Source organism: Phasianus colchicus, chromosome 4 (genome assembly GCF_987193195.1).
Source record: "Phasianus colchicus chromosome 4, bPhaCol1.hap1.1, whole genome shotgun sequence".
Taxonomy (NCBI): Eukaryota; Metazoa; Chordata; class Aves; order Galliformes; family Phasianidae; genus Phasianus; species Phasianus colchicus.
Window position 1 is genome coordinate 9,712,475 of NC_143439.1, and position 14,002 is coordinate 9,726,476.

Sequence of the window (14,002 nt, forward strand, 5' to 3'; positions counted from 1 at the left end):
TGCGAAAACACCTGTAGTAACAAAATACGTGATTTAACAAGAGAATGGCTTTATTTAAACTTGTAATGCTATAATGTGATGGAAAGCATAGCAATAACAGAGAAGTGGCACAACCCTAGGCTACAACAAATGAGAACAAACCCAAATGCAGGAGCTGTGGATGCAAGAATAGAGAAAGAAATAAAGAAAAAACTACTTACCTTTTAAAGGCCTCTGGTAGGCAGGGACTTCCAGCAAGAGGTATCTTTGCCTCCACTGCCAACCCTTAAATGAGGTCTGGGAAGGGGTGGATTCTGGCTCCACCCCTTCTCATCACTCAGGAACATTGCACACACCTGAGCTCCCCTGGGTGGGCCCTGCCTTCCCAACAGGTGCTCAATCACTGCTTCAGGCCATGACTTAGCATTTCTGCTACAAAACTACACAGCAATACCAGCTGTACAAGATTAAAACATCAGGCCCGTGATTCTTTAACACAAGATATGCTAACACAAATTATTTTTCTCCATCCCCTCTACAAGTAATAACAACTACCCCACTTAGCTTCCATCAAGCCTTTTAGAAATTCACCAAAGGCTTTTATATAGTTAAAAAGCTATCCTCACCTGGAAATAATTATTTTCTCCCTAGCACTAAAATGCCAAAACATGGTACCTCCACAAAAGTATTTGTCTTATCTTCTCCTGACAGGGTCCCTTTCAGCTTCTGACCTTGAAATAGACTCTTCCATATTTAACTTGGTTGTTTAAAAGATCAAACCCAGGAAACTATGAAGGGAATAAATACCAAATTGCCCACAAGGACTCACCTGGTTAGAGAGCAGACAGTGCAGGTTCTCCCTGAGGAGAGCTCAGAGAGCTCTTATCTTTTTGTTCTATGAGGGGCCAACATAAAAATAAAGCTTTCCTTCTGTCCTGCTTCTTTGCTGACTTTCTGATTCCAGCTATCTAGAATAGAGCAGATCAGTAAGAAAATTTCCTCAAGCTGCTCCACGAAATCTTCACAAAAGCCTCAGGCTAGCAGTTACTTCTAAAGTAACTTCTAGTTACTTCTAGTTACTTCTAAAGTAACTGCTATTCTATCACCTGTTTTTCTGGCAATTAGCCTCAGATGCTATTCAATCAACTTATATAACGAAGTCCAGCTGGGATCTTCTCAGTCATCACATGAAGGGGTGCTTTTTCTCTACATTTAATGTCTCCTTACCACAAACAAAAAGCTGGATAATAACTAAAGAAAAAGTATGCACAATGCAATTCAACTATACCAAAAGCATAGAAAAATTCTAAACAATTTCAAAAGACTGGGACCCCACAAAAGCATTAAGTTTCTGGCACACTAGAAATACTAGCTCATTTCAATCCCCAGTTAGGAAAAAGAGAGGAATTATGATAATATATTCAGAGAGGTTCTTGAAATATAAATCCATGTTTTCTGATTGCATTAAACCAGGAAATTCAGTATGATTTTATAAAAAGAAAAAAGACATCAAGGATACTGACAAACTTTGTTTAGCATGTTTTTAAAAATAAATCTTAGTGCACTATCTCTACTGTTTCCTCAAACAGCACCAGAAAACAAATGAATTGCAAAAGCCCAAGTCTGTTAGCATGTCTTGGCAATGAGAAAGGTCAAACTGATCTGAACTGGTGTGACTGGTTTGGTCCCTCATCTGGTTGCCCAAAACTTAAAAGACAATAGCACTCAAAAACATTTGCAACAAAACTGTCTTTACTTCAAAGCTATTTCAAAGTTTATTATAGTTCTTACAGGATCATCCAAATATAGGGAGGCAGAAACACTTATATTACTTAAGACCTGCATGACTGGTGGATGGTTGTAGCACTTTAAAAAAAATTGCTCAATTTCTGTATTCCAACAGAAGAAACAAACCTGATTGGGAACAGCTGAAAGTGAATATAGTAGAGATTGAAGACAGGAAAAAAAAAGCAGAGTGAGCCAATAGCAAATAATATTATTTTCTTTCTATGATCACCTTTAACTTAAACTTTAAGACTTGTGCTTGTGCCTTGACTACCACTTTATAAGAAATCTAATTTTTTAAAATCTAAATTAAAAAAAATAATGTTCTTAAAGGTTCTTAAAGACAAAAAAAAAGCATTGCCACTATGGCCTTCACCTCCAGCACATCTCCAGCAGAACAGCGGGGAGGCAGCAATACTCTCAAAGGCAAACCGACCCAAGGCAAACAGACAAGATTGTGAAGGCTGATACACAAAAGCTATGTCCAAACAATTTCTTCATGGAACATGGGCATTCAAACAACGATGATTAAAGAAATGATTAAAAAAATACTGTAAAGGAGGAAAGTATTTATTTTAAAGGAGATCTCTATATGTTTCATGAAAGAGTATCAGGCTAACTTGTTTATTTTAAAACAAGAGAAAAAGAAGGTCACAAATGAAGTCACAGCTCACTTGAGTTCTTACATTATAAGAATTTCTTACTGAGTTTCTCAGAACTCAGTGAATATGCAACTGTACTGACTCAGTCACCTCCACACCGTCTACAATCTGCTAGATATTTCTGTAAAAGGCAGAGAAACTCTCTGCTCATTCAGATATTGTATGTTGAAAGCACAGAAATTTTATGAACTGGAACTTGTGTCACTGCATCCATATTACTACATCCTGTAATTAAAAATGTTTCCCTCTAGAGCTCATTTATCTCCCATACTAACTTCTGCAGGTTTACTAACCTGTACTAGCCATAAATGTCTCTTCACTTCTAGCTGTTCCTCCTCCAAGATCATATCTTTATCTGGTTTGTCAAAATCTACTAAGAAGTGGACAAGACAAAGTTTTAATCAAATGTAAGCAGTAACAACAGGTTTTATTCAAAACTTCCAGTAAAGAGGACCCACTAAGTTTGGAATAATGGTACTTAAAGTACTACAGCTTACACAAATATAAAAGATCAAAGAGAAGAAAATAAACCAAGCAGTAAAAAAAATTTAAAATATATATATTTTTTAAAGTTTGAAACAGACCCACATGGGGATTTTGAAGCCCTCCAAACAATTAACAGTTTCTAGATTTGGCAAAACAAGATTCTCTTACAAAATTAAAAAGCCTATTTCTGTTACATACACTGTAAAAAACTGCTCAATAGTTAAAGAGCACACTGTACAACTTTTTCTTGAAATACATAGAGCTGCAGCCTTCGAACTGCAGGAATTAATCATTTCGTCCTCTTCACAGGTAAAAGAATTAACCAGCTGCGTAATTGCTCTGGGAGAAAAAGGAAGAGGCAAAAAAAATTAAGAATTAACAAGGTGAAGCCACTATAAAAATGAAATGCACAGCAAAACTCAGACCTCAGTTTAAACTAACAACCTATGTTTACAATATATTCTACATTTCAGTTGTCATCTTCTCTTCCCGCTCCCTCTTCCCCCCATTCAAATACTCCTAATTCCTTTATGGGTCTATGTCTAAAGGTTTTCTAAACTTTCATAAACACCATACATACATTTACCAAAAAACATACCTAACATTCTTACAGCAGTATGGTCAGGACACAATTTCCAACATTATTACAAGTTATTGATATTAAAACTATATGATAGGTGTTTGGGTCATTGTTGTTTGTTTTTTTTTCCTTATTAAGAGAAGAATAACCATCAGTTTAAACAAATGATTTTAAAACACACTGCAGAAAGCCTGTTAAAAGCAGGTTTCACCAGCATTAGTTCTTAGCCCAAAAGGACAACGAGGAGAAAAAAGAAGCGAGTGCTGGATGTCAAGAAGGAAGAGAATCTCAGAATGCCAACTACAGGAAACTCCTTCGTGAACTCGGTCCAACAGATTGTTGTTTTGGCTCAGTAGCCTCCTTTATGATAAGGCCTGTAAATCAACTTTGCAATAGAACATTACTATGTAAACTAAAATACTTGATACCAACAGTCTTACGTCAAAGGGCTTGTTTTCTGTTTTTCTTTGTTTTGTTGGGTTTTTTTTTTCCCAAATCCAACAGTTGGTCGCAGAAGTAAATTATTTTCGTGGCTCTTATTCAGCTGTTACCAGTTCAGGGGGAGAAAAAAAGAAAAAAGTGTGTGTCTGACTCATATGTCCTTCAAGTACATGCAAGGCTCAATTGTTTCCAAAATGCAGGAGCTTAGGACCTTAAGACACTGAAGAAATAGGATTATGAGGAGAGCCCATCTGAGTAAGTACTTTATCCAGCCACTGAAGAGGACCATGAAGGTGTATCTCTATCCAGCATGGAGTGCTTGTTACATCTTGCCGATGATATTCAGCTCCCCAACCCTGGAAACAGAATCATAAGCAGGGAAAAAGAAAATCATCTTATTTTATAATAGCAAATATATGAGAAGCACGCTTGAATCAATTCCTTTCTTACTGAAATAATCTAGCTTTCATAATCAGACGCTATTCTGCTGAAAATTGATTATTACCACATTTGAACAAACAAACCCAAAGTTAAAAAAAAACAAATTTGTAGAAATTGTCATTTTGAGATCTCTTGGAATTGAACTCTAAGTTCTCAAAAGACGTGACTTCTGGAATGCAAGACTTCCCCACACTTCAATGCCAGTTATATCACGTCCAATAAACCCTCTAAAGAGAAAGGTAATCAAGTCTTCCACATCAAGATCAAAAACAAGAAGAATGTTGATAAATAGATCAATGAATTAAAAGCTGAGGTCACAGACTGACACTGTGGAATTGGGGCTGAGGTATTTGTCTGATAAGAATCAAAGCATCTTTTGCAGGATTGAAAGAATACCAACAGTAATTATCAGGAAATTCCTCTTAGAAACAAGCAAGCATGATCACTCCACAGCAGGGTATTTCCGAAGTTAAGGCAAGCTTCTACCCAATTCTGTAGTACTTGTTATCAAAGATATAGGCAGACATTTAAACAGCATTAAAGTGAACTGTTTTCTGACTGTCTATATTAAACCCCTAATGAAGGAATAGCTCGACTCCCAATAGGTGGCAGCAGCTATAAACACAGTGCAGCACAAAACTGCATACACAGGAGTTGTGCATCCATACAACTCTGCGGTACAACTATTGGGCTACATCCCATATCAACAATCCGCTCCATTGCAGGAACCCCTGCCCTAACACATCTGAAAGATTCTATCCTCTTCCCATACAGGAGGACGTTTCTGCATAATTTCAGCTTCATTTGTCTAGTTTCAAAGATGTGACTGGCCTTTTTACATCAGAGCTTATGTATATAACTTATTCATGGCCACATAACAAATCTTGACCTTAGAATAGAAAGGTACATGTGTTCATTGAAATAATTATTGCCACTCCTAATTTGGGAGCTGCTGTTCAAGAGACACCCACAATAGCTGCAATGACTTACAAGCTGTGCTATCTCACATCAAAAATATCAGCCAAGAACAAAAGCATAAAGTTCAGCTGGGAATCCTTGAGATCAGGAGACGGCACAGACCGTTGCAGCATCATTTAAAAGGGCAAGCCTGATGCTGCGTAATTAATTTGTGGCTTTTACACTTTTAGGGCAAGCGATTGACAATTCAACTATCCAAAGCTTACTTGTACTGTATCAAGCCATATCCCACAAAACTAAGTGCCACCATAATTCCGGACTAATTATGTAAATAATTATAGAAATATACATGATCACATCAAATACAAGTATTCAATTGAATAACTATCTAAGACAAGCAATTTAATGAAATTAGAGTAGTTAACAGACATGACAGGAATGCTTCAGAAAGAAACTAGAGAGATTGTTAAAGAAACACCTTTTACAAATCACCTCAGTTTTCAAAGTCTGTATCAACAGATGGATTTTTGTCTATGGACAACTTCAAATTGTTAAGGTGCATCTTATACTTAAAGAACAGTATTCATAAGTATTTCAATTTAACAGTTATTAACAGGTCAATGGAAGGAGGCAGTCAACAATTCAGAATCACAACATCAAGAAAAATCTATTTTGCTTACAAAACAGCCCCAAGCAAATGTTCACGTACCTTTACAAAACTCATGCGGAGAGTGCACATCTTAGTAAGCTCATATACCGTCTCAAAGCCATGGTTCACTGACTGTGCTAAAAGCTGAGCAAACTCCTGATTATTGAAAATCTTCAAACTGCAGCCACTGGGAATTTTGCACACCGTGGTTGGATGGAAACCATGGTGGTAGTTGCAGTTTCGACTCTGCACAAAAATACTGCTGTCGCTGAGGCATTCAGCATACACTTCTCCACCAACATAATAGAGATGAACACCTGGGAAAAGAATGTTGACATGAGGAGGTTAGATTAATTCACATTGAGCATCTGTTTTTCATGGTCTGTTTCCATATGTTTCTTCTCAAAGAAATGAACATTAATAGTGCATCAGACCATCCATCCTCTGTCAGTCTTAAAACTCTTTTTTTTTTCCACCAGTAGATTTAAAGGATGGTTATGTATGCATGCCTAAGTAAGGAGAAAATCAGTAACTGCTGCATTTTAACATGCTGTGTATTCAACAACAAACCAGTAAGTAAGTACAGTAGTTTCGATGCGGTGCATTGGATGGATTGTTCAGCTAAATTTTCTTTCACTGTATTTACACAAAACAGTAATCGGGAATGCATGAGGAGAGAGCAGAATCCCTACTATATTGATTGCAAATACTAAAATAGCCCTAAGCTGGATGATCTGTAGAAATTCTGACTGCTATTTTAGTAAGTTCAATAGGTTGTTTTCAATACACTTGAATGCTTTCGCTCCAGAAAACTAAGAAAAAAAATAATGTGTAGATGCATCTTTTAAATGAGGGCACATTCCTACCAACTTGACAGTCCCACCCCTCCTATTTCTCACTCCTTCACCCACCATTGATGGCAGCAAGCCCCCAAAATGCACACCATAGGGAACCACTGGAGATGCGCTGTCAGGACGATTCAATTTGGAAAGCTTTAAGAAAGCAAGAAAATTTCCCTTTAGTTTAGAAGTTAATTATTTGCTGCTTAAACTTTTCACCTCCCACAGTGCAACAAGTCAAAGAAGCAGACAATTTAAATAGTGAAGTCAGAAAGCTTGACTGTGCTCGGTCACGTGAGATGTGTGTACGTGTAAGGGAACACATAGCGCCATCTGATCATCAAAACTATTTATGGCTGCCTTCAAGTACAGGATTTACTACTCTTCCTCAAAGACTAACAGTTCTACGTCATCATTAACTGTATACATTTTCTTCTTCAACAGCTTCCTTGTCTTTTCCGTTCTACTTTGGTATATACACAGTTAAGCACTTCAGCAGAACTCTGCTTGCAGCTGGGTTACTTTTAAAGGGAAAATGAATGAGGTGTTAAATAAATATCCTCATACTTGGTAAGATGGATGGGGAGGAAAAGAAAGAATAAGTTTTAAGACTCGAGTCTCATAGCACAGGTGTGGTGTACTGCTAAGAGCTGCACACATCCTCATGCAGAGGAAGGTTTTCCAGTCTAAGGGCTAAAATTTGATGACTGAAGGGTTCTCTGCAGTTTCAATTCTTTTCTTCTCAAAGAAGGGGGAGGACGATCAATTGGCATTTATCACTGCTTGGGCATGCTCAGCCCCTAACTGTCTCAGAAAATTTAGTTTACTAATAATGTCAGCTCTTAAGAAAGGTGTCTGGCAGGAATAATCCACTGAAGGAGCAACATCAGATTCCCATGTAATCAGTGTTACAGACAAATCCTCAAAAGAGGGGATGGTATTAAGTCAGACATAAAACAGAAGCTTTTCTCTTCTGCTGGACACTGTCACAGCCATTAAAGAGAAGCACAAAATTCCCACTGAAAGAATCACCAACCTCTTTAAAAATGCATTGAAAAAAAACCTGTTTTAGCAGGCTGCCCCTCTAAATGCATCTTAGCGTAGCTCATTTACGTCAGAACCGGAAGGTACATAAGATTTTGTAAGAACTATCAATTGGATTTCCACATTACCAATAATCAAGAGAAATCAAGACATTCCATTTAAAAAAGCCTTAAGCTCTTGCACTAATTAAGATTACGATAGGCTTGAGGCAATAAAAATGGTTAGGGATAGAATCTTCCTGCAATTATGCAGCTCGTAAGAAGAATACTGGACTCAAAAGACGTAGCCAGAAAACTACATATTTATTAACATAATAACATTCTAAATAAGCATTTATCCCACATACCAGGAAGAGCAGCCTGCTCTTGAAGCAAGTGGCTCAGGCTATCATGCCTAGAGGAAACAGTCCCAAAGAAACCCCTCAAAAAAGAATGCAAAGATTGAAAATTCACCTTTTCCAATGTGCCTCCTGGTATTCTCAATGGTGGAATTGCGGTTAACATTGGAGAGCAGCCCCAGGCAAAATCTGTTTTTGTTGTTTGAAGGATCAGTGAAGCCATCCACCAGGATGCTGGTGGAAGAGGCGTGGAAGGCCTCCCCAACACGATTATTCAGCTCATAATAAACAATGGAGCACCAGTGCTTCGGCTCTTCATAAGCAACAGCCTGAACATCTGCAAAGCAACCAGGCAAAGTTACAGTCTGGCAGTGCTGGAATACAGGCCTGAGATCTAAAGATTCATAAACTTGCAGATTTTGGCAGAAGATCACTAAAAGATGATCTGGATAATCAACTGCAGCTAAATGAAGGGTCTTCTGTTCTCAGATATTTTTGAACTTTTCATTGCCACAGACACACAATAGAATAATTCCACCTTAGTTTTACTTGCACAAGACCCAAAGCAGAAAATACCAGCAATAGTAAGGCACAAGAAGCTCCTAAGTACAGAGAAGGAGTGCCCCAATAACCCTGCTGCACATTCTACACACACTATGGCACAGGCCCAGACAGCAGAGAAACACCATAACTGTAGAGCTCAACTTTCTTTCCAATCTAGTAAGTTAAATCATATTTCAGCATCATTTTGCTCTGGTTTTGTTGTTGTTGTTTTTTGTTGGTTTTTTTTTTGTCATGTATTTTACAAAATTAAAAGTAGTCATTGCTCTTACTGTGAAGTTCTACAGCAACAAGGAGAAACTGCAACTGCAGAAGAAATCATTACAACTTTGGATACCAGCAAGTATAGAGCTATCTTAAAAACACAGTCAGCAGACTAGTAGTTTGGCCTTTGGGGCTTGCATTAATCTTTCTTCAAGAAGTAAAAGAGGTTGGTATCTGTCTGCAGAACATGCAAACTACCTGGGATCCAAGGTTGATCAAGGCCATAACACACAATCCTAACAACTGTGCCGGACAACAGAATAGGTGCAATAAAAGCAGATATTACCTAATGGGAGCCTTTTATTCACCAAATGCTAGCCAGTACAAATCCTGCAATTGTTCACCAACAGAAGAATTACTTGTTGAGTAATAGCAAGGATTTCTCAGGACTTGGTTTTCTCGACTATGGTAGCAACAAACTCCTCCTCAGCAGCTCCTAAGCAAAGCTGAGAATTGCACAGAATGCCAGCAGGACATCCACGGATCACAATGTCTATCTAGCAGGCTCTAGAAACACATGAAAGCCTTGAGCTAACACCTGCGACTCTGAACTGGGAAAAATTTCTTCAAGATACAGAAGATCTTCACTGAAAGCAGTTTCTCACTGGGTGTCCAACAGCACAGGCTTCTTCAAAGGTCTCCACCCAATAGGTATTCTTTCAAGTGTCAAATACAGCTACAAATTATTAAACTGTCTCCGAATAAAAGGAGGCTAGCAAAGGGATGTGGTTGCTTTATGTGGTTTCTTTCAAATTAAAGAGACTATTTCCCTGCTCAGCCTAGTACAGTTGGACGTGCTGCTGAGATAACAGCTCAGCAGATTAAAGCTCTAACGACAGGCCAAAGTGCTAAAATGAAAATAAGATTAGTATTACAGAGAAGCTTGTTTCTCTGGCCGAAGATTCTTACTCCCAACCCCAATTCTTCACTGAAGTCAGCCAACTAAGTCCAGTGTTAGTATTTTCCTTTCTTCACACATTGTGATTTTTCTGATGTACAGAAACAAAACTAAAATCCCCTCAAATAAGCATTAGATATCAGATACAAAAGGTAACAAATAGTAGAAAGCAGGACAACACATCCTACTTTATTGTGCAAAACTTGAGTATGTCTACATCTGATTAATACCTTGTTTAAAAGAGTGCTAAAAAGGAGCTAGTCTTTCTTAGCACATTCTATCGTCTCACATCACTGTTAAAAAAAATTAAAAACCATTCATTAGTTACTAGGAAGAGATTACTACACTTTAAACTCACATGAAGATGCCAGCAATTATCAAAGCTGCAGCTTTACCCCAGTTCTCAAAAGTCAGGAAGAAATCTTGCCAGCTGGCCATTCTTCCAGAATGAATCATATCTCTCTCACACAGATTTCATACTAACTTCCTTACATTTGCTTTAAGTCATGCAGAGCAGGTGCGCTTAGTCTCTCTATTCCCAGCATGGGCCAACAATGGAAATTACCCAACTTCATTGACAGGATGCAGCTTGTTAAGTCAAAGCTCTTAAGACTAACAAATCACCATGAAAAACATGCTTCTAAAAGCTTGCAACAAAAATGGTGCAGTAAGTTTACATTAAAAACTGTGGTTTTGATCTGTGACAGATTTTTTTTAAATGTAGTGAAATTACAGGCTGTGTACAGAGAGAGACTGTGTAAATGTGTGTAAATGCATACACAATACAAACACCACACAGTGGCATACAAAAGCAAGGGTTCTGACTTGGTTTTGCTGTATTTATTTATTAACTTTATTAACTGAAAAGGCAGAGGTGAGAATCCACTGTACTTAACTACTAATAGGGAGAAACCCTAACGGACAGTATTTTTATTTGGAATGGCTGAGTAGTAAGAGAATGGTTTGTATCTTCCTTCTTGCTTTTTATTAACTCGTGTAATAGAAGAATTATGTACACATGGATTTTTAAGAAGGATAAGCATGCAAAAGTTTGCAGTGAGGCATAAACACTGATAGACATACTTTGGGCCTTCAGCAGCAGCAAGTTGTACACACACAGTGTATGGAATCAGAGAATACTGGAAATGCTACACAGATGGGGTTTATCACATGCAAAATTCATTCCACACAGAGTAAATAGTTTACCAGGGAAGCTATCCAAATTGTTTAAAGAGTGCAAATATACTTCCTGAAACCAGACATTAAGCTTAGCAACAAAACAAGCACAAAAAAATCAAACAATAGTTAAATTGTTCGTATGCTTGTGATCTTTATAATCATTCTGGCACAGCGTTGAGCTCACTGCTCTTTCTTGGCACGGTCAGTAACTGTGTAAGACTGTTTGTTCTCTATTGAGAGCTATTTCTCACAACATGATGCATGCACTAAATCCCTTACCTAGCAGCAAAGCTGACTGAAAAAGCTTTAAAAAACAACGTTAAAAAGATTTCTACATCACAGTAGATAAAGCAATGGGTTATATATTTTATTAAATATAGATTTTAAAGTCCGTAGTGCTGTCATCTCAGCAGACAGCTTAGAATTCTGAAACACACTGTCATTGCAGGACTCAACGATGGAACAAAAAGGGCTGGTACATCAGAAGAAAAAAATTTTTTTTTTTTAAAAGCTCTTATCACCAGGAGAAATGGTAACTGTACAAAACAGAGCATACACTTCGGGGACTTCAAGGTAAGCACTGAATTTAGAACCCAAACACAATGAGAATAGGAAGTTTTATTATATGTACTGACATATGACATGTAGTGCCTGAGAAAAACGTCTGCAGGCATTTACATAATGACCATATTAGCACCCGTTCTCTGACCAAGTCCTCGTTTAGAGAGCTACTTGACTGTAGTGGATTGTGGATCTGCCATCCACAATTCAGTAGATGCTATATAGAACCAACTACACTGTTTCAGTCATAGAATCATTTAAGCTAGAAGAGAGCTCTACTCCAACTGTCCACTTCCCACCACTATTGCCCACTAAACCACATCCCAAAGTACTACATCTACCCTTTCCTTTAACCCCTCCAGGGATGGTGACAATAAACCAATGTATAAGAGATAAGGAGATTCCTTTCCCTGCATGTGTACCATTTCAGTATTGAATGCAAAAATGTGCAGCATTGTAATAATTGTCTTTTCTGGGACTATCAGAATTTCCACACAGAAATATATAAAATGATCTTGACCATGATGTGATTGGACATCAGAAAGTAATAAAGTCCATGTTTTTTTAAACAAGTAGTGTTCTTGTCCTCAATAACTATTTACTTAAAAAAAAAAAACTCTCTGTCTAGATTTATTATTTCATGCCTTACAGCAACAGGGAAGAGAAATGACATGGTTTTGGTTTTTTCTTTTCTACATATAAAGATGTCCACAAACAATATGCATCCAATATTAAAGTAACCAAACAGTTCTGAAAGTACTTTACTCTTAAGAAGCAAAGCAGAAGATGAGAAGGAAATGTTTTTACCTCCTCTGTGTATGTCAGGGTGGATTCCAGGTGCCATCATGTTGGTATCCATTGGCTGGGAGGTATCGTGTGTCATCTGATCTTCCGGAGGCAGGTAAGCAGGAGGAGGAGTATCAGCTAAATATAGAAGAGATGGAGATAGATTAGTCCTTTCTTCTCTTTAAAGTATATACATACCCATATAAGCAGCATTTGTCTGGAAATGCGTCCAGTCTGACTCAGCTATAAATTTCCACTCACCAGAAATCTGAGAAAGCAATCATGGACCTTGATTCAGGAAAGCAAAAAAATTACCATGTGTACCAAGCACAAGTACAATAAAAACAAGTCCCTTCCCCCCATCAAACCACAAAGGAAAACTTAGCTATGCTGCCCGTCCACATCTTTGGCAGGTAGAAAATTCCAGAGACAATAGCACATAGAGAGCTCTTAGGAAAAGGTCTGAAGTACATACTGAATGCTGTAAATGTGAACAGAACTTGGAGCAGAAAGCTTTTAGTTTCAGCTTTTCTGCTTGTTTCATTCCTTCAGTGAAGCACGCAAACACTCCTGATACATCCACAGCTGTCACAACAACTACAGAGTACTAGCTCCATCTCCCTAGAAAGGAAATAGTAGAAAGTACTGACGAACCCAAGTTCTCCAGAAGTAATTTTTGGGTTTGGAATTTATTTGTTGCCATCTCCTACTGGCTGCACTGGGCAGCTCAGCATTGAACCACTAGCACAAAAGCCATCCTAAGCACTACGACTGTACTCACTCAGCCACTGTCATCACGCTGTTTGAAGCATCCTAGGCAGGTACTCGTACTGCTCTCCAGCTGCCTGCTTTGCTTCCTAAATAGCTTCCCAGCAGCTGCAAGAAGCTGCCAATGGCACCACTTTCCAGGAAAGCAGAGGGCTCGCTTCATCACAGCAATCACAGTGGTACATGTGAGAGAGAAACCCCCGACCAATGCCTACAAACTTTTGCTGCAAAAGCTGGGGTTAGACTGCTTCTTGTGAGCGCTGCTGCTGCTCATCCCACATTTACTTCCATCACTGATTGCCAGCTACCACAGCAAGTAATCACGGGTGCCTCCAAAAACCTGAAAACCAAATTAACATCAGGAAAAGGCAAGAAAACCATACCACTGATTTCTAAGCTGAGTGTTTTATGTCTAAAGCTGGCTGATAAATTGCTAATTTACTTTTTTGGCAGAGCAAGCAACAGGAAAAGACAAAAATGACAACAGGACTGCTTTAAAGCTTAGCAGTCTGCAGTGGAGTTCAAAAGCTTTTTGTTATAATAAAACTTGGACATTCATGTGCATGCAAGTACAATGTTGGAGATGCACAGATAGGGAAATAAGATTCTAAGGCCATAGGAAACAAATCAGTGAGTTTCTGGAAAGTTTGAGATTTTTGGACAACTGTCTTGATCCTTTTTTTTTTTGTGTTTTCCAATAGTCAGCCTCCTCTTTCCCTAACAGAGTAACATGGACAGCTGTGCAAAACATGAAGGACATCAGCATCTTGCCTTTCCTCTAAATCAGTTTCTTCACTGCAGCCCATGACCTGTCCTTATGGGGA

At 38.2% G+C, this 14,002-nt stretch overlaps 1 protein-coding gene across 12 annotated transcripts in view; it reads right to left on the bottom strand.

Moving 5' to 3' along the window:
- Positions 1 to 839: 839 nt before the first annotated feature.
- SMAD1 (SMAD family member 1) overlaps positions 840 to 14,002 on the bottom strand; it is a 107,423-nt gene continuing 94,260 nt past the window's right edge. For 11 of the 12 annotated variants that reach the window (XM_090138585.1, XM_090138582.1, XM_090138578.1 and 8 more), the window contains 4 exons: positions 12,432 to 12,548; positions 8,277 to 8,498; positions 6,002 to 6,258; positions 1,299 to 4,289 (listed from right to left, as the gene is read on the bottom strand). In XM_090138585.1, coding sequence (XP_089994711.1) covers positions 4,146 to 4,289; positions 6,002 to 6,258; positions 8,277 to 8,498; positions 12,432 to 12,548 — 740 coding nt within the window. In that variant the 3' untranslated portion in view covers positions 1,299 to 4,145. Of the gene's footprint in view, positions 948 to 1,298; positions 4,290 to 6,001; positions 6,259 to 8,276; positions 8,499 to 12,431; positions 12,549 to 14,002 lie in introns of those variants that run through there. The other variant, XR_016465782.1, reaches the window with a different exon arrangement.